This window comes from Corvus moneduloides, chromosome 8, assembly GCF_009650955.1.
Source record: "Corvus moneduloides isolate bCorMon1 chromosome 8, bCorMon1.pri, whole genome shotgun sequence".
Classification (NCBI taxonomy): Eukaryota; Metazoa; Chordata; class Aves; order Passeriformes; family Corvidae; genus Corvus; species Corvus moneduloides.
In genome coordinates this window covers 32,815,815-32,836,685 of record NC_045483.1, presented here as the reverse complement: position 1 = coordinate 32,836,685, position 20,871 = coordinate 32,815,815, and the positions used below count along the sequence as shown (strand labels likewise).

Genomic DNA, 20,871 nt, shown 5'->3' with positions numbered 1-20,871 from the left:
CAAAGATCTAAATGTTCCTAAACTGGCAGCAGGCTCTGTGAAATACCTGACATGTCAGAATCACTGTGTAACTTGTTCGCTCATCCCTGGTGCATCCCAGCTTCCGGCAGGCTGTTGTGCAAGAAAAGACAAGACATTATCTCATTTCCACACAGACAACAGTTCAGTGTACCAAGGGCCCAACACCCAGAAGTGTTACAGCCATTTAGTACATATCCTGGCCAGGACAGGGGAACTAATCCACTCCCAAGAGAACAGATCAGCTCCAACTGCATGCAGTTTGGAAGCTTGAGGCGATGTTGGTTTTCCCGATTTTTAGAGCTGCATCCAGTAAAAGTTATTCACAAACCTTCCCTCCCCACTTTGCAAGGGCCAACAAAACTTCCAAATTCTAACACCCCTCTCTCTACCTTCTTCTCCTGCAGTTCTGCCTCCAAACCCCATCTTAAGGCACAATGGAGAATCCTGAAGAGTCTGGTGTTCATCTGCCTCCCGCAGCCTTGCAGTCAAAGGCCTGCAGAGAAAAGGAGCTCATAGCTACAATGGGGAAGTGCACAAAAATGTCTTGAGTACATCAGCTACACGTGCCCTGGTTACCTCCAGAAAGAGGTACCGTATCAATATTTTATTGCAAGATAAAACTCATCTATCTTTGGTGAAGTATCAAAGGCAGTGGCAATACTGGCTGCTGAATTTGGTACCCAGGTTAACAAGGACATAGTGGACAAGGCTACTAGCAAGTCATCAGGCAAAATCCTTCTTCCTTATAGCTTATGATTCCAAGACCAACCCTTAGAACACATTCCCCCCTTCCCTGCAGTAGCACCTGGTTCATTCCCCATTATATTCCCACAAGTTCATCAAAGCTCAGAAGAGAAAGGGATCTCCATATTCTTCCTGCATATGCCCCTCCTTGAGCAACATCAGGATATAAAGTAAGGCAGAACACCTGAAGGGACTAAATGGAAAAATCAGAAGAGATGGAAACAGCACAGACAGAACAGAGCACACTGGGCTTAAAAGACAGAAGGATTTTACCAAGCAGTGCTGTTACAATCAGCATTTTACACTTAAAGGACAGCAAATAAACAATTAATGAAAAACTTCCAAACATCTTTAATTTCAATGCCTGAAATTAATCTGGAAATCTGAACACCTGAAATAGTTTTGCAAATGTGATTCCCAGATCAAGTTGATGTTGCTCAAAAATAAAGCTTCAGCACAGCCCCACAAGGAAGGCTAAAAGTGGGTAGTTGGGGTAACTCTGCATCACACCAGTCCAGACTGTACCACATGGGACCAATTTGGCAGCCATTCTAATGGGAGTCAATGACAGCCACACCATTAGCTCCAAAGAAAAGAAAACTTTCATAAAGTCAGCCTGGAAACGCCTGAATAAACTTCAGAGCTTCTAAAACAGTTACTATGGAGTCACTATGGAAACAAGCAGAGTTAAGCAAAGCGCTAATCTCAGCAAAATACAAAAAAGAATGCTTATAGTCATTTAGCTTCTTTATTGCAAGGCTTGGTGCTGAAACACAAGGCTGGCTTACACCCTGAAGTCCCAGACACTCTTTCCTTGCTCAAAAATATACTCTAGTACTCAGCTTACTGTACGATTAAAGGATAAATTCAACCTAACAGACTAGAAACAAAGCACAATAGCAGTGTGGGTCTCCTGCAACCCAACCTCACACACACTGGGCAGAGAAAACAGAGTTGTCCATGGTGGACAGCCAAGGTGGTTTCAAGTTGTCCCAGGGGTAAGTGGGACAATACATGTGGTCAAAACGTGCCTGCAGGCTTGAGCAACTTCAACTTCCCTTCCAGTGAGTACCAAGGAACAAGGAGGCAATTGATACCACTCCATCACACAACCCACATCACACAAGCTGTGTGAATAGTAGCAAATGCAACACATTTGTAAGGGTTAATGCAAGCTCACACTGTGCAAGTCGTGCTGCTGTTCAGCAGGACTCTGGGACAGCAAAGCTGAATTACTCATCCACGAAGCAGAAAATCCACAACACTCACATGGCCAGTGCCACACACATAGAGCTGCTTGGTTTTTCTTGGGGGAGGAAAAAAAGATGTAGCTTTGCAGAGGAAGGGCCTAAAACTTTCTCTTCCCACCAGTACTGTACTGAAACCAGCAGGAGATCATGTGGACTAGAAACATTTACGCACTGCTTGCTTTTTAGTAAACAGTGAGGAAAGAGTACATTAACTACCTGAAAACAGCTGTAAAAACATTTTTCAAACTGCTGCAGATTTGTTTCTGAACAGCAGCATAAAGGATTGATACCAGGAGAAAGAAAAGGGGATTCAGAGCAAACTTTCAGCCTGCAGAGAAACACAGTTGATCACTTCAGAAAGTCAGGTATTTGATAGTGAAACTCAACCTGGATTTTAAAGGTTTCCCAACATTAACACAAGCAGGATCTGTGCTCTTGTACACAGCCAACCCCAGATATATGGTTAGTGTAGCATTATTCTCACCAGGCAGCCCAGCAACATGTCCCAGTGCTGAAATCCATTTCTGAAAACACACGGCAGTTTCAGCATCTGATTCCTTCTACTCTCCAGTATCCATACTGGGAGCTCAAAAGTACACCTTAAAGCTGCTCACATGAAAACCAAATCACACAGCATCAGTAATTACCACTTAGATTACAGAACTGAAATTTACTCAAAAATTCTTGTAGCCAGAATTCCATCATTCCCAACATATTACCACAAATGCTTTTCACCTCCTTCCACATTTTCACGGGACACAAAGGTTAGAGGCACATGATTCCTATCACCATTCTGAGCCAATTTTGTTCCAAGCTGTTCATTACTTGTTTGTGGTTTGTTAAACTCTGCCCTTTGGGAAGGGGTGGAATGAGTAGCTAATTCATTGCTAGTGAAATATCTGACATTTATTGATGATGAGAGGATATCTTGCAAGAAGACACCACATTCAAATTTTCACATAGCAGTAGATTATACACTTATGCTGAGCACCATGATTGAAAGAGTGTACAGCTGAGCGGTAAAAGCAAACTTGCGGCCTCTGAGCTTTTAAGAGTCCATTTCTCTGAGTGCTCCACATTACTGGTCACAGGAGAAGTAAAATTATCAAGGAGCTGCACCAGTGTAAACATGAAATGCCAAAGAAGTTATTAAAATAGGATTTTATTTTATGAATAAAAACTAAACAGAATTAGGACATGGTTCTATTTTCTCTTTTTCCCTGTTTCCTTTGAACGATGCTGATCATCTCTTTTTGAACCAAAGCCGTATCTACCATTCCTGTGCTGATCCTGCCACTCACTCTCCAGCTGTCTCAGCATTTCCTGTGTCAGAAGTCCCTCCCGCAGCAATCTGTTGGCAAGAGATCCACGTCCATAGCTTTTCAGATCCTCCTGCCTGCTACCAAGCCGAGAGGGTCTCAAGTTCTTTGCTCTTCTCAGTCCTGCAGCCTCCACTGCAATGGACAGTGCCTCTGTGGAGGCTGCACCGTGACGGTCTGAAACTACCCTGGCATCCTTCTTAGTCCTTGAGAGAGGAAAGTCTTCCGACACAACTTCAGCTGTGCCAGGAGCAGCTGCAGACTGGGATGCTCGGATCAGCTTTGTGATGTTGCAGACACCAATCTGTATAATGTCGTCTAGTTTTTTCTGAATATCCCTTACAAGGACAGCATCAGGGAACATATCCATGAAGCGGTAACTGAAGAGAGGCAAAAGAACACACAATTAAACCTTCTCACTGGGACAAAAATGGGATACATACTAAGTAAAAAAACCAAAAACGTTTATTACATGTTGCATGGGAAGGTCACTGTATTTTAATTTGCATTTCAGCTGCTCCAATCCAGGATCACCTTATTTCTACCTTTCTCTTTCTGTCAGTCACAAACTGCTCTCTGCAGAACTCACTCCCTCAACATTGCTACACTTGCATTTGTCAAGATCCTCTAAAGGGCCAAAGGAGCCCATCCTGCACCACATACACACGGGCTTGAAGATACTGTGCTTCTAAGGACTGAAAGTCATAAACAGTAGGAAAACACCAAAAAACAGCTTTCAAGCACAAAGACAATACCTTAACCACAGATAGAGGTCAAAAACATCATGCACAGCTTCAAGGTGTACAAGTTCTTTGATGTTTTTTGGAGCAGCTAAGGGCCACTTGGTGTGCCGGCAGAGCCAGTCAAACGTCAGAGGCTCATTTCTACTGAACTGTCGTGCAAACTGAAAAACAAGCAAATTCAGTCAAGTCTGTCAATTAGTCAGGAAAGAAGAAATCCCCAAAGAGTTAAACTCTCCAGAGTCTGCATACAAAGAATACTCCAGAAAATACCTGCTTTGTTTTACACAACCCAAATGCCACACATTCTTTTACTTAATTACTCAATGCAGGAGTCACCTCTCCTTTCCAGGGCCTCATTAACACAATTTGTCCACGGACCATGCACAGAGTTAAGCAACAAAAGCACAGAGCTATCCAGAAAAGTTAACACTGAAGGCATTTGATTTCATTTAGCAAAGCAGATGGACTTTGTGTCCTTTTTTAATCCTCCTCCTCCTATTTGGTTAATTATCTTGTTTCAGGGTTGCCAGGGTTTAAAATATTAAATGTATTCCCTGGCTTAGGAAACACACTACCCACAACCCAAACAGATTAATCTGCACTAGAAATCCGCCCTTCTGAAACCCAGACACCTCAGCTCCTTAACTAACAGAAAAACAAATCAAATAAGATTTAAATCTAAAATTTACAAGAGTACTGATGACTTGGAATAACTGCTTCCTAACTGGCTGATACTAAAGTGGGGTTTTTTGGGCAAGGAATGGGGCTTAAATTCACACAAGCATTCACAACAGCCTACCTCCCTCTAACACCACACAATGCCCCTCTGCATCTTCACTACTTGGAATCCAAATGCTCAGCATTTTCCTAATGAGGCACTTTTTTCAACTCTTCAATCAATCACTCATTTTTTAAAGATTATTAGCCATTTTTGAAAAGCAGGGTTCTAAGATTTGTGACATGAGGGCACCACATCAGTTTCATTTTTATACTATTTCATTAAAAAAGTTTAATGCAGTCTTTAAAAAGGGAACAATGGCAATACTGTCTGACAAAGTAACAGTCCCAAGTGACATTATTATTAACCCTGAAAAACTGAAACATCAGGTGAATACAAATTCCTCAAAATAATCACTCTGGGGGCACAGCAAAAAACAATTCATCCAGGCCTGAAAAGTAAAGTGACATAATTCTGAGAGCAACTTACAACTCTGTGTTTTCTGAGGTTTAAATTCTATGTAACTGTATTATAGCATCAGCAATCACCCTTAATCCCCACATTCTCTTCTTTTGTTGACAAGCTAACAGCTCGAAGGAGCAGTAACTTGGTTTTTAATAACTGCTTTCCGGAACACTGCACTGCAAAGCTTAGCAGTGCACAAGTGACTAGGGAACACAACTCTCATCTCTCCGAGCAGTTCAGAGCTCACATACAAGGACAAGCAGGAGGATTTCCTGAGGCAAACAGCAGAGGAGCTATCCAAACTTTAATTTACATCATTAGAACCAGTTCTCAGAAGTTAAAAGCTTTGGTCAATAAAAATAGTGAAGAATTCAATTAGGAAAAAAATACATGTCTAGCTATTTTATATATCTTACACTACCTGTGAGCACTTTAAGAATGCTCTCAAATGATCTGATGGCAAAACCCACAACAAATATAGCAACTAGATACAGTCTCAGTGCACCAAGACCTGCTTGGTCCAAAATAAACACCATGGCTTTTTGAGGGGAAAAAAAATAGCTGACCTTCAACAAAGTGGTACACACAAAAGGCTCTTTTCTGTTCAAGGGTGCAGTGCAGAAGACATATCGTGATCGCAGATTTAGTGGAATGTGCTGAATCATATCTGCTAGAAATTTAAAGTCGTCAATATTGCAGACAAAGTACATCCCATCGACTTGTGAGAGGCTCACAAAAATATCCTGTGAAAATAAAACCAAATGTAAGAATGTTATTATAGGAGAGGGTTGCTAAACTTTTTATTACCAAACCAAAAAATTATTTAGAGTTTAAAAGGCTAGTTATACTGAAAGAACAGTTAAAAACCATCAAATTTGACCACAGTAATAAAAAAGTGTCCAGGGGAGTTCCCCCTGCTCTTTTAGCAGAATTTGCATTAAATTCTCCAACACAGGATCAGAGGAGAAGATGTAACACTCTACACTTTATTTAAACACTTTCAGTTAGTCTCCTAAATAACAAGTTCTGGAAGGGTACATTTTAGTTACAAAGAACACCATCACAGGAACCAGTTACCACTATGTTTAGAAATTTCTCCAGTTTTGTCACTTAGCATGACCCAAAAAGCTAACCTTACAGCATAAAATTCAATAATTGAGCTATTTTTAGCTCAATGTCAGGATCAGATCTATTTTAGGAAGAAAGAAAACGCAAGCTAAATACAGTATTCCAACAGAGGAGTTCAGAGAAAATATGAGACATACTCAAGGTTTGAAGAAACAGAAGATGCAGTGCACCCTGCAGGGGGAATTTTATGGGCCTCCGAAATTATTTCTCTAGTGTACATCTTTGAAGGATTTTTTAAAAACATCTTTAAAGAAATGCTGAGCTATTTAATTTTTAAAAATTAGTATTCAAAAGATCAAAAACAACACAAGGTTTGTATCTTAATATTTCTATGCTAGCCCAAAAACTGCTAATTTTAAAATTTTAATCATGTGCTGTTACCCTACCAGCCTAAGTCTTCCAGGAGATCTCCAGGTACAATCTTTTAGTTCAAGGTTAGAAATACACATTTTGCTAGGTAACAGCACATCAGCAGAGAACAAAAATGCACATTTAAAACGATGAAAGCTGCCAAGAATTTCTCCATGTACTAAAAGCTGTGATACTATTCTTTAAATACAGTATTAGAACCCTTAATTTCTATTTAAAATGTTTAGGTACATCCAAAAGAACTAGTATCTATCTAAAGAGGAGATCAAACTGATCCCACAAAACCTGTTTTCTGAAAGTTACAAACATACTGTTTTACCACAAAATCCACAGAAGCAGGAAAAAAAAAATATCAGGTCGCTCTCAGATATGTGGAAATCTGGCACGACCAGCCTAGTTTCCCAGGGATTTTCAAATAATTTATCTAAATTTTGATCTCTAATATCTTCAGCCTCAGACCAAAATGTCTACATCTAAAATTCAGAAAAGCTGGAATGAAAAAGCTGCTGCAGTCTTAAACAAGTGTAAAAATGACTGACACGTTTCAACAGCTTTCAAGTTTATTGCAACACAGAAAAGTTAAACATTCTAAACCTATCTGCAGTCACTGTGCAGTAGAGAGAAGAATCCAACTGATAAAAAAATACACGCACGGCTGTCTGTCAGGTCTCCCAAGGGCAAGTTTGTACAAAAGCAGCAACTGTTAGTAATGCTCCATTTTTAAAGCAGAAGCTAATATTTTGATCATTCTTACAATTAAGTTGGATAAAGTGGCATCAGGAAGATGATAAGCAAACATTTCTATCTGCTCAGGAGTAGGATGTAGGCCAGCTGCCTAAATGGAAAATAAAGAAAAAGACTTCCATTAATTCTCAATATTGCTTTAAAGTTAATGCACCAGAAACAACATATTGAAAGACAAAATGCAAGAAACCAAAGCACCCTGCAGAGTCCAGTTTATTTAGCACACTTAGCTGAAACTTAAGAACTTTTGTGCTTGAGCTTTTAATTCTTAAAAGAGCAGATTCAATATAAAAGCAACAGTGGGACATACACCCAAAGTCACTCTGGCACAACACAACCCACTTTTATCACTAAATTGGAAACAGACAAAAGGAAAGATAATTTGGGATCAGAATACCATAAGCCAGCCCCAGAGCACGTCTGTACAAACTGGATACTGCAGCTCTCACCTTCACAGGGGGCACAGCCTCACTCAGAATTTCCTTCAGCTGCACGAGGTCATCACGATGCATTGTGGTGACTTCTCCCTGCTTGAAGGAGGAGCCAAAACGCCCAGCCCTGCCTGCGATCTGGAGAGCCTGGGAGGTGGTAATGGAGTCTATTTCCTTCTCTCCCTTCTCGTTGACAGTCGGCTTTACTATGGAGTTAAAAATTATTCTTCTTATACACCTGAAATATTTCAACAAAAACAAAAAGGAATCGTTTTTTTGCAAATTACTTCCAATACAAAGAATTAAAGCTTTTGCTTTTTTATAGGCTTTCTTCTCCTCTATAAATTAGAGTATCATAGATACTGCTTATGGACACAGCATATTCTAAAGGACAGGATAAGGCTGCTGGGTAGATGCAGGAGAATCATCACTCCTGCACACATCAATCATGTCCTATTAGGGTCCCAATCCATTCACCAACACCCGCCTCAGTAGTTTGTAGCAATGTGATTGCATGTCCGTCACCAATGAAATACATCTGAAACTGGGCTGAACTTGCTCTGTATTTCAGAAATACTAGAGAGTGATAACTCTGACAACCTAGCACATTTGACTCCAGTTGATCCAGTAGGCCCTGTCATCCACTGCCAATTATCACACTGAATTAGTCCAAGGGAGTCATTTAGTTCTTGGAATCAGTTTTAAAATTAAAGCTTGGTTCTGCCTAACCAAATTGATCGCTACTTCAAAATTGAAATGTATGTACTGAGTTATCAAGACACAGCAGATATTTATATGAGTTAATCAGACTGGGGAGATAAAAAGCAAGGAAATTAATGTGGCCATCACATCCAAAGGAAAATAAAAGTACCATAACCTGCTGCAAGTACTTACAAATTGAGACCCATTCCAATTGCATCTGTAGCAACTAAAATTTTGCATGGATCATCAGGATCATTGAATTTCTTTGCCTGTTCAAGCTTTGTTCCTAAAACAGAACGACAGAACACTTTGCATAGCAAACTTCATACAAAATAAAGACAACGTGCCACTAAGTCCAATGTCATTATAATAGGCTGAGGAAAAACCAAATAAATTGGTATTTTATTGGTATTTGGGTGCTGTTGGGGGGAGAGGGCAGGAGGGATTTAAATCATTCCCAGAGCTGTGGATAGATCTCATTTAATTATATCTATCTGAAGATCAAAATTAAGTACATAATAAAGGTCTAATCCCAAGATTAAAACACCAACCAATGAAAGCTGATTACTTTCTCTAGCTATACAGAGAAGCAAAACTAGGAAACTTGCACTGCTTTATTTTAAAATGAAGCAAGCAATACAAGGGGTTTTTTCCTAAGAAAAGCAGCAAGAAACAGAACACACTCTTAACTATAAAAGCAGGAATGCTTTACCTGGTGGCAGACTGCCATATATGACGGCACATTCTAATCCTCTGGCTTCAATCTGTCGGCTGACGGAGTAAATGTCATTCTTACTGAAACAGACAATGCAGTCCCCAGGACGGAGGTTATCCAAGGACTCTAAGGCATAATCCAGCACAGTCAGAGGAGTCAGTCTCTTGTAGTTTCGGACCTAGAATCAAAGTTGTCAAAGATTGTATTTTTCTAAACTCAAATTCCATCATATAGAGAGTAACTATCAATACATCCTGTAAAGTCAGCAAACTTGAGAGAACCGTGCCCTCCTGGAAGATCAGAACTGTAAAGAAAGTCCCTAAACAGCTGTAGCAGCTGCAGCATCCCCTGAAGGGAACTCATCAAACCACTTATTTTCTTTCTGTAAAACAGTACCACCATTTGAGAAAGAAAGAACTTTGCAACATCTTTGCTTTACAGAAATTAAGAAACATTGTAACAAGACCTCCTGCAGGATAACTTTGAGCAGTGATACACTCAAAAGACCCTACATTTTTTCCCTGTTTTACAGCAGAACCTGACGCTCTGTTCATAGTTTCCCAGAATTACTTACTTCAACTTCCTCCCCTGTAGTGTACATGAGCTCTGTCACTAAGTCAATAGCAGCAGGTTCTCCACAAACATGGATTTCTTCTGCACAGAGGCCTGAACAAGGTCCAGTGAAATAAAAAGCAAAATGTTACTTGTTTATATACAACAGTAGCTTTAGCTAGCTCTTGAAGTATCCAAAAATTGTATTTTGGTTGCTAAACACAATGAGGACAGTATTTCACCTCCTTCAACGACCCAAACCAGCACCTAAAGCCTCTCCCAGAATACAGTATTTCCTCAGAGCTGCTCTTGTTCTCTTACCAGCAGATGATAATTCATTAGTGTGACAATCAGAGCAGCCAATACCTCATTGCACCCTCTCAGCCAAAACAAGAGGTGCCCTTAGCCACTGAACAAATGGAGCAAAGCTTTGAGTATGTTTCATTTACTACTCATGTTTTACTAACTCCCAAACTATAGCAGAACTGAGGAGTTTTGTTTTCTGCATGAATTTGCCTCTAATTCAGTCAGAACAGAAAAGGGAAAAACAGGAAGTAAAGGAAGTATGACAAATCTGCTGAACTTAGAATCAAAAGCAACGAAAGGAAGGGCGAGGAGGAATCAGATTCCAAACTTCTGTTCCAAATATGAGGAAAAATGCTTCCAAAATTCCTCTTAAAAAATTCTAAAATTACCAAAATAAGCATTCTTCTACGAATGTTAACAGATTCATGCAGCTCTATAAATGAGCCATTTGCAATTAACACTATAAAATATTTTAAATTGCCATTTTTAAGCAGTATCTCTACATAAGGCAGTCTCTTGAAAACTTGTGTTGTTTTCATTGAACAGAAAAGCATACTTCTTGGAAATAGTCAACGTAAAAGGACAGCACAACTTAGTAAAGACTCCGTATCATCCAAGGAAGGAAAAATAAAAGGCGCCTGAATAAAATTTTAAAACCCCATTTGTTAAGTAAAACACAACAGGTAGCCTGTCATGCAGACAAATCCTTTGAGGCAGGTATCTCTCTAACTTGGCGCGAGAAGACATAAAAAAAAAAAACCCTTTTATTTTGCATCACATATTATAACCACTGATGACTATACTGACTGCTAAGCTTGAATTTCATGTGCCATTAAGCTAATTCATTGCCAACACAAACAAGCTTACCTAGAAGGGCTCTCGTCCAAGCCCAGCCTCTGGCAGGATCTCTGATCATCTGAATTTCATCAATCACAGCAACTTCATCTTAAAACAAAAAAGAAATATATGATGCACCAAGGAAGAGCATCTAGAACAGCAGCACAAGACATGAAGGAACTCACAGGTTTCCTAAAAAAGCTTGCTCAGACAAAGCTAATCCTCTATCACCAAAGAGCTATTCTGAGATGATCCAGGTTTCTTCAACTGCTCTATCATAGTTCAGAAATTGTTCAAGTAAGAGTGAAAAAAAAGACTTTTGACTCCAAGCAATAACACACATAACGATCCCCCAGATGGGACTGAAACAATTATGTGTACTTACAAGGTGTATTAGTGCTGCACATTTCAATGGTACAAGCAACATGAGGAGCCTGTCTGGCATCTTCATTGGCATACACACGCTCTTCTCCTGTCACCAGGTCACATGGCACATTCTAAAGGCATTCAGAAATCTCAGGTTAAGTTTCTTTAATATAAAAGAATCCCATTCCAAAGGGGACAAAATCAGTTCTTACAGTAGTTTCTAGGACAGTATAAGAGAAGCTATTCAGGAAGTAACTACTCAGCCTTGAGAGACTTGTGCCTTGTATTTAAGTCCTATCAGAGTGGAGGTTTAATGAAGAGGTGGTGTCTGTAATTAGATGCCTTCCCCTACTCCTGCAGGAGGTTACATATTCCCCTGAGCATTTCAGAGCTGTCACCCCTGCCACAAAAGAACTGTTAGAAAAGTACAAGGGGCTCATAAAGCAAGGCCCAGCAGTGAAGGAGCCTTGCAAGCTCCAGCTCCTTTGACAATTGACCTGCTGCCAGCCTCATCTGCTGCCTTATACTCACAGAGCAAGAGCTCATGAGGATCAGCTGTGAGAGACAGCTGAGGCCACCACCCTGCCAGCCCTACACTCCTTCATGCTGGTGGCTGCTCCATCCAAACTTACAGCCACCTGCAGAGCCCTCATGGAAGCCCTGTTTAAGCCCCAAGGCCTAAACATGATCCAGGAGACACCAACTGAAAAGTTCTCACACACAGTAAACACATGGGAGAAAAGTTCAGTAACCACTACCAAGGAACACCACTGCATTGTACCCACTGTCACGATGTGAACACACGTGGTACATCACAGGTATCTCCTAGGCCAAGCCAGTCTTTCTTATGTGTTGCTCAGATAGACTGATAATAGGAGTTACTCATTCTACATCAACAAAAGAGAAATCACAACATCACTACTGCACACACACACAGTATTAAACTGTGCTGTATTAACATATGATATGTGGTTATAATGCTTCAGAACTGGTCTGGTTCCCTGCAGCTGGAAACACACTGGTGAGGAGCCTCCAAAAAATATGCCAGAAGCAATATAAAACACTAATGAAAATTTCCTCTAAGGACCTGATATACAGCACTGTTATTCAACTCAACACATCTCAATCTGCAGAATTTTTCAAGGGTGGTGAAGTGAAATATATTTAAACATTGAAGCAGAAGGCTAAGGGGAATTAAGTAAGGGTAATTTTTTGTGCGTAAGCTATAGTAAAGGTAATAGGCAAAAGAAGTCACGGTCCCTATGCTGAAAACCCTAATAGCAGAACCTACCTAACCCAGGGAACAACAAATTACAGAACAGAGGCAGGTTACAGGGATGATTGCACAGCACATGCTTTGGGGACAGCACTGTTCCACTGGGGGAAACAAAGTTCCATTCTGCTCCTAATGCAGAAATGCATAACTGTTTTCATGTGAGCTGACACCACTGCAAAGCAAAGGCACCTGTTCAAGCACAGGGCTCCAGGGACCACCTGGGGCTTCACAGACACGCATTCATGAGACTGTTTCAGTACTAAGGATGTTGATAAGTAATATGACATACTGACAGCATCATTACTCTTTTGGAAGATCTCATGAGCCAGAAGTTTTAGTGGACCACAGTATATTCCAGATTTGGCTGACAAAAATCTCTGGATAGCATGGTAAGTTTTTCCACTGTTTGTAGGACCGGCATGGAATATTATCTTTCTCTGAATAGCCCTGGCATCTGGATACCTAAAGCAAAGGCAAAAAAAAAAGCAGATCTGTTGAACATCTATCTGGATACTGATTCAGGAGAAACTAGAAACTGGCTTAAGCATTTATTTATTAATAGATTTTAATGTGTGTTGAAAGCAGAAATACCAAGTTCTTAGAGACAGTATAAAGAGGTTACTATGTCTTACATACTGATCTTCTAAGTCATACAATGCTTTCAAAGATTCCAAGTGAAATTCACACACTGCGTTCAAAATAATTCTCACTACTCGTCCAATTCTCTCTCCTTGAGCTTATCAATATTTCAACATTTTGATGTGCTACTTCCCAAACATATTGTCAGAAAACATCCTCCTGGAAAAGCCACACCAACTCAGTGACTTTCATACTTGATATAATCTTATTTTCTTCTTAATTCACTGTGATGTATCTTGTAAAAAATGTAGGAGTTCCTGACACATATTATTGTAAAAACAGAGAAATGGATCTGCAAATGTAGCATAATTACGCTTGAGTCCACAGTCTATGAAGTTCTATGACACTAAGAAAAGAAAACAATGCAACCACTTCATCACACTGACCAGTTGGGCGGCAGCCTCAAATCGCTGATCTTGCGCAGATCATCCATGCAGTCCAGCATTGGAAAGATCTGCTTTGCATGCCTCAGGAAAAATGGAAACAGATCATCCACGTGACCTAGCAGAACAAATCCTTTTCAGAAAGTTTGTGTGCTTGAGTGTATACTTTCATAATAAACTTTGAAAAAAAATTCTCTACTACTTCCACCCCACACTTGTGTAATCCTTTCAAGTTCTGGCTCTCTACAAAGTTCAATAACTTTGAATTATTGAACTCAAAGTTCAGTAAGTTCAATAACTTATCTCAGTGGCAGAAAAGGAAACTAACACAAGTGCATGGACACATTTAGCAGTGGAATACAAACACAATAATATGAAAAAATGCATCTCATTTCAGCATATTCACTCTGTCAGCCTACTTGCCTAGAGAACCTCTAAGTAAAATGAGAAACTGTGGAAAAGCTGGATGAGAACCAGCTTTTCTGTCCTAAGAAGATTTTAGCCCTTTCTTTCTAAATTCATGTATTGCCTTGAAATAAAGCTTTTAAAGAGCTTTTATGACTAAACAGAGAAAAACAGATTTGCAGATTCTCTAAGATACTGAGACTTAGGATGCTGATTCCAAATTCTAAGTTTCCAATCCCTAGGAGAGAAAATAAAAATACTAAAATCAACTCAGAAGAGAAATTCAGGTTCATTCTTCTAAATGTTTGCAGAGTAGACATGTGGGCCTTAAAGGTCTCATTTCAGGTCACACTCTGACTGTTCAGCTCTCATAGAATTTCAAAGAACTATCTTGATGTAAAAAGCTATTATCAAACATACACACACAAAAAGAAAAAGCAGTAGTTTGGGGTTTGTTGGAGTTCTTTTATTTTGGGGGGAATGTTCTATTTCAGGGGGGAGCTTAAATTGAGAATTATTATTCAATGAATAAAAATTATTGTGGAAATTTTTTTTAAATGTAATATATTTAATTACCATCTTCAGACAAGCAAAACTCATATTAAAAAATTTCAGTATTTCTGTATATGAGTTTTAAGGCATAATGCTCACGTACAACTAAAGGAGTGGAAATAAAATCCTGTGGAACATTTTATGCACATGTAAATAATGAGACAATTTCCTAAGATTGCCAACATCTACACATTTACATTTTAAGACAAAACTAATGGCCACTGTAACCCTTAAATTCCCATCATTAAAACACACACACTATGCAGCTCAAACCCTGGAAGAAAGCTGATTCTGCTGTTCCCAGCTGGCATCACCTCTCAGTTAAGTGCTGTTAATTACAACACAGGATGCACTAAGCAAGCAAACACACCTCTGTGAGTGCCACAGGGAAACAGAGCAGTGTCACAAACCTGTCCCTAAAGCCACCTGGCCGGGAGAAAGCTCTCCAAGTGCCCCCTAGTGACTACTGGATTTTTAAGAGAGGAATAAACAGAACAGCACTGTTTTCATTTCAGCCCTGAACAGATGTTGTACAACAACAAGCTGCTTCTTGCTAACACCTCCACATCTTTCATTTCCACTTCAGAAGATTTAAGAACAGAACATTCCCTCCTAGAATGGGCACAAATGTTTCTGATACGGAAGGAGGGATTTTTAATCTTTCTGACAGCATAGTAGGGGGTCCACATGTATGTAGGTAAGTACACAGGGCAAAAACAAATAAAAATGCACATTTTATTTTACAAGCACTCCAGATACTTGCCTGCATCACAGCATATATCATTGAGAATAATATGCAAATCAGCACTCACAGAACTGGATTCCATTATATACTTCCTAAAGCTTATAAATGCTTGGTGAAAGAGGCGAGCTGCAGTAAAGAAAAAAAAAAAAAAAGGAACAAAATTAATGTGGCCAGGATCAGAAAACTCTACTTGTAAACACTCAATAAAACACTGATGCAGTTCATTAAAAACCTATACCTTAATAAAGGCTATTAGAAGTAAATATAAAGGTTATTTGAACCAAGTAGCAGAGACAACGTAAAAAAAGCAGTGTTGTGATGACAAGATCCCATACAAAAAGATCTAATACCATATCTAAATTAAAACAGATTTCACTCTAAAATAATATATACTTAAAACATTTTCTTACCATCTAGTCCATTTTCTGCTCCTAGTCTTTGAATTTCTTTTCTTTTGTAGAACTTGTTTAAGTTCTTTAGAACTTCACCTGTAGAAAAAGAATAACCTTTTTTTTAGCTTCCTCAAAATTAAATCACATTCTCCTGGCCCAAAGATCCTGGTTACAGTCTCCTTACTCTGGAGAGAGGGCATCTTTCCATGCTGAACAGACTCAAATGAACTCTCCCTACATCAAATACAATCAATGAGTGAGATTTGGACTATTGCAAAGAAGGACAACCTTCAACTGCAGCAGAGTAAGAACTGCCATGGAGACGATGCCAACCATCTCCCCCAGTTCTTGATAGGAAAGCATAAAGTTTGGAACATGCAGCTAACAAGTCATGGAACAAACTAATTACTGGTTTGGGGTGGGTTTTTGTTTGCTTTTTATCAGCACCTATCAGGAGGTTTTAATATGAAAAGCAAATCTGCTTGACCTATGTGGTGACAGCTTTTAATAAACATCCTGAGGTATGTTCTTCCATCCATCCTGCTTCCAAGACAGACTCTTCGGAAAGATCAGGTAAACCAGACACAGTATTCCTTCTTTTCTCAGGTTAAATAAAAAGAGGGAAGGAAAAAAACAGAGTTTCTTCATATATATCACAAGTTACTCAGCTTTGTTTGAATAAAATCTCTTATAAACTTATTAATAAACGCTTTCCCTCCCATAAAAGGCAAGTTCAGTGTTGCAACAAAACTGTATTTACTCAAGTACACGCTGATTTTTAGCTCGTTAAATGACAGTGCAAAAAGATGTGTCCCCTTTCCATCTACAGATCAGAAACTCACAAAAAATCTAGCAAATTTCATGAACACCTATTCATGAGCTTACATTATTCTTAAAACTCTATGAAAAGTCTATGAACTCTGCATTGTAAAATGCTAGGAGTGATAAATGTAGCACACCCCTGGTGCCAGCACAAGTCACTGGACACAACACTGTCAAGCTCTGCTCTCTGCAACTAACTCCATAACTGTCTGAGATGACATGGAAACCTCCCCATGAGATCAATCTTAAATTATTGAAAGAGTGCCTCTCTAAAAAGCTATAAGAGACAGTCCACTTGGCACAATGAAAATCACCAGCTGACAAGAATATGCCAAATTTAAATACACATCCCAAGCCCCAGGAACAGCTACAGGAGTCTCTTAATGGATTAACGCACAATCTGAAATGTTCCCAAAGGCAACAAAGCAAGGCCGCCAGCAGGATTACATTTCCTAGGAAGGCATCTACAGCCATCATTAAGGGCCTCGAAATCAAAGACAGACTGGAAAACAGTGCAGTATAAGAAAGCACAGAGCTGAATACTCTTCAGAGCTTCCCCAAGAAGCTCTAGCAATTAACACATCATCAGCACGCAGCTAAATTCACAGCCCATTGGCCTTACTATAAAAGGTTAATGCCAAAACATGTTACTATCCAAGGCAACATGACATTGGGACCATGCAGCCCCACAACCAAGGTCACAATCCTTCCTAAGCATAAACACTTGCCTTAACAGTAAGGTAAATCAAAACAAAATGAAGCTGGCATTGCAGCCCACGTGAGCTTAATCCAACACATACAGGTAGCAATCGGGGTACACACTCAGGAGGACATCTGTGTCCTGTCTCAGTCACCACCTTTTTTACCACTCACTTTCGTTTTGAGATTTCCCTTTGTTTACCATTTCCTCATTCTAGAGATGTGTTTTAGCTCTTACTCCTCAATTACTTTTACTTCTCAGCAGCATTTTTAAGGTTCGCTGTCAAAAGACAGCCCAAATGCAGTGAAGTTCAGGAATTATGCAGTTAGTCTCCAATGTATCAGATTCATTTAGATGTTTCACCCTGTTTGCAGGAAGGCTGTTGAGTCATTTCCCTGTATCTCTGATAACAGTAATCCACTGCAGTCAGGCTGTATACTATCACTGGGGCAGCTGAACTGCTTTATTTGAGAATTCCTCCCCAACTATTAAGACTACCATTGTCCAGTCCAAGCAACCTTGGGCATCTAACTGACCCTGTTGAGGCATCTCCTGTTTCTGCTACATGAATTGCTGCCAATACTGGTCCTTCCTGACTTGCACTTCCCACAGGTAAGCACAGCCCCATGGTCTGACAATTGAAGCCACAGAACTGACATTCAATTACAACTGATACAGAACATACATACACCAAAATTTAAAGTATTCATCAGCACTCACAGGGATATACTTCCTATGAAGTCGTGGAAAACAGAGCAGTGAATTCAGTCCAGGTTTCTTATGAAGTTTTTACAAAACTGGCTTTACAAAAGTAAGCTTCTAAAAATACCTTTAGATTTCCTAACAGTGTTTGCCTAGTATGAAAACTATCATCACTCTCACTTGAGCAAGTAACAAGCTAACAAGATGATTCACACTGGAATTACACTCACTAACAAAGTTTCTTTACAAGCTGTAACCGGAAAGCTCATAAATACGCATCTTTCTTTTTTGAATCTAGTTCAGTACTTGGCAGCAGACTCTGAAAAAGCATCTTCGTTTAAAATATAAAAAAAACCAGACGCATAATACTGTGTGTGGTCAGAACCTGAAGGGGGGAAGCAGAGGAAGACTATTTATTTCACTTTTTAAAAATGGCTACATGTTAAGGGAGGTCTTGTCCAGTTTTCTGTAACATTACTTGGTTTCAAAATACCAGTACTTTTAAAATACATTCTTGTTTTTTCAAAATATTGCTGACAGCAACGAAGAGAGCACTAAAGGCCAACAAGCCAGGGGAGCACCACACAGGTCACCTGGCTGCTATTCCTTGCCAGTCTCACATGGAAGAACTTCAGGCTGTTGGAGGTAGTTAATTTTCACCTGTGGGAGCACACCTAATCTTAGCCAATCTGTTCTCTCTCAACAACTTAGCAAAGAGAATCTATATTTATTTTCCCAGAGCATTTTAGCTGTACCTTTGAAGAAATCCAACATAACTGCTCCTCTAAGAAATGAGACAACAGGTAATGTATAAATAAGCCATCATTCATCTTTACTGGCACCTGAGGAATGCACTAGTCATATAAAAGACAAGTCTGACAACACAGATTTTTGCATTACAGCTATTCAAGATTCTTCTCCCTAACTAGGTTTTTTTTAGCTTTCAAGACCAAATATTCTTTTCTCCACAGTTCTGAACAATTAAGATCATTTTCCCATGCTTCCTATTCTCCAGAGTTAATATAAATAATATGCCATCAAAACACTTAATTAGGAGAAGATATGAAAAATATTTCCATTTGCACGCTTAATGCTTTTGGATCAGCAAACATAGAAAGAATCAAGAACTTCTCTTATTTACCAAATCTTTAAAGACCATGGAGTCACAAGATCACAGAACTATTTGGGTTGGAAGGGACCTTAAAGACCATTTCGCTCCAATCTCCTGCCATGGGCAGGGACACCTTTTCCTGGACCAGGCTGCTCCAAACCCCATCCAACCTGGCCTTGAACACTTCCAGGGGTGGTGCAGCCACAGCTTCTCTGGGCAACCCATGCCATTGCCTCACCACCCTCACAGGGAAGAACTTCTTCCTAATACCCAATCTAAACCTACCCTCTGTCCATTTGAAGCCATTCCCCCTTGTCCTATCACTTTGCCCACTTTTGATCTAGGCACATTCACACACAATCTCTTCTGTCTGTAACACCAATATTCGAGGAAACTATGCCTTTTAAGATCAGATACAGTTAAGGTTCTGGAATGCACAAGATCGCAGTTTGGCTGTGGGACCTGCCTCAACCCAAGCACCTTTACCCTGACCACGCCAAAACAGAGAATGGAGGAACCAGGCCAGCAGAGTGTTTCCTCCACACAGGGCACACCTACTGGCCCATGTCAATCACAGAATATTCTGAGCTGGAAGGCACCCACCCGGATCATCAAAGTCCAACTCCTGGCCCGGCACAGCACAGCCCCACGAGTGCTACTACATGCCAGTGTCATCTCACCCAACAGCCTTTATTCCACTTCACCTTCACGGGCACCAGCAGCTACACCGGTCAGAGAACCTGCAGGGAAGGACTCCCTGCTCTTAAGGGGGGGTGGTCTTTCTGACCCCAGCAAAGGACCCAAGAGCAGCAGGAGCCAGTTCCCTCAGCCCTCAGGAGGGTCACAGAATCAATTAAGTTGGAAAAGACCTCTAAGATCATCGAGTCCAACCTATGACCGAACAACACCTTGTACACCACAGCAAAGCACTGAGTGTTACATGCAGTCTGTCCTTAAAACGCCTCAAGAGATGGTAACTCCACCACCTCGCTGGGCAGCCCCTTCCAACGTTTAATCACTCGTCCTGTGAAGAAATTCCTCCCAATGTTCAGCCTTAACCTCCCCTGGCACAGCCTGAGGCCGTTTCCTCTTGTCCCGTTGTTGTTCCCTAGGAGCAGAGCCCGATCCCAATCTGGCTGCAGCCTGTCAGGGAGTTGGAGAGAGCGAGAAGGTGTCCCGTGCGTCCCGTGTGGCCGAACCCCCCCAGCTGCTCCCCATCAGATTTTTGCTCCAGCTCCTTCCCCAGCTCCATCGCCCTTCTCTGGACTCGCTCGAGCTCCTCAACGTCCTTCCTGAATAGAGCGGCCCAGAGCTGGACACAGCGCTCGAGGCGCGGCCTCAGCAGCCGCCTCCGGTGCTGGCGAGCGAGGCCTCAGGGCCGGTGCCCGAGGACCCCTCCACCCGACCCCTCACGGTCCAGCCCGCACTCACCCTTGTCGAGGGGTCGCGTGAGCTCGGCGCCCACATCTTCTTCGGCCGGGCCGCCGAGGCCGGGCTTCAGCGGCACAGGCACGAAGAGCGAGGTGTCGGGGGCGCGGGAGGCGCCGCCGTCGCCGGAGGAGGCCGATGATGAGGACGATGCTGAGGAGGCGGCGAGGCGCGCGCGGGGAGCGCCGCCGCCATGTCGGAGCGCGAGCCCCGCGCGCGCCGAGAGCCGCCGCAGCAGCGGCCACGCGCAGCGACTCATCCGCGGACAAGGGCGGCGGCGCGCGGCGGACGCGTCATCGTCCCGCG

The 20,871-nt window shown here is 41.1% G+C and overlaps 1 protein-coding gene across 3 annotated transcripts; it reads right to left on the bottom strand.

Annotated features, from left to right (window-relative positions):
* Nucleotides 1-1,499: 1,499 nt before the first annotated feature.
* On the bottom strand, nt 1,500-20,839 carry SUPV3L1 (Suv3 like RNA helicase). Of its 3 annotated transcripts, XM_032116119.1 has the most exons (15): nt 20,569-20,839; nt 15,821-15,898; nt 15,429-15,536; nt 13,712-13,826; nt 12,980-13,148; nt 11,430-11,541; nt 11,075-11,152; nt 9,924-10,015; nt 9,347-9,527; nt 8,827-8,920; nt 7,951-8,170; nt 7,512-7,592; nt 5,827-6,003; nt 4,090-4,238; nt 1,500-3,714 (listed from the first exon to the last, which is right to left on the bottom strand). In XM_032116119.1, exons 1-15 carry the CDS (start codon nt 20,822-20,824, stop codon nt 3,219-3,221), a joined length of 2,406 nt encoding a protein of 801 aa, XP_031972010.1. In that variant the 5' UTR covers nt 20,825-20,839; the 3' UTR covers nt 1,500-3,218. The 3 variants fall into 3 exon arrangements, with proteins under 3 accessions (XP_031972010.1, XP_031972011.1, XP_031972012.1); XM_032116120.1 differs by lacking the exons at nt 13,712-13,826; nt 15,429-15,536; nt 15,821-15,898; nt 20,569-20,839 and having other exon boundaries at nt 12,976-13,106; XM_032116121.1 differs by lacking the exons at nt 13,712-13,826; nt 15,429-15,536; nt 15,821-15,898; nt 20,569-20,839 and having other exon boundaries at nt 12,991-13,106.
* Nucleotides 20,840-20,871: the final 32 nt, after the last annotated feature.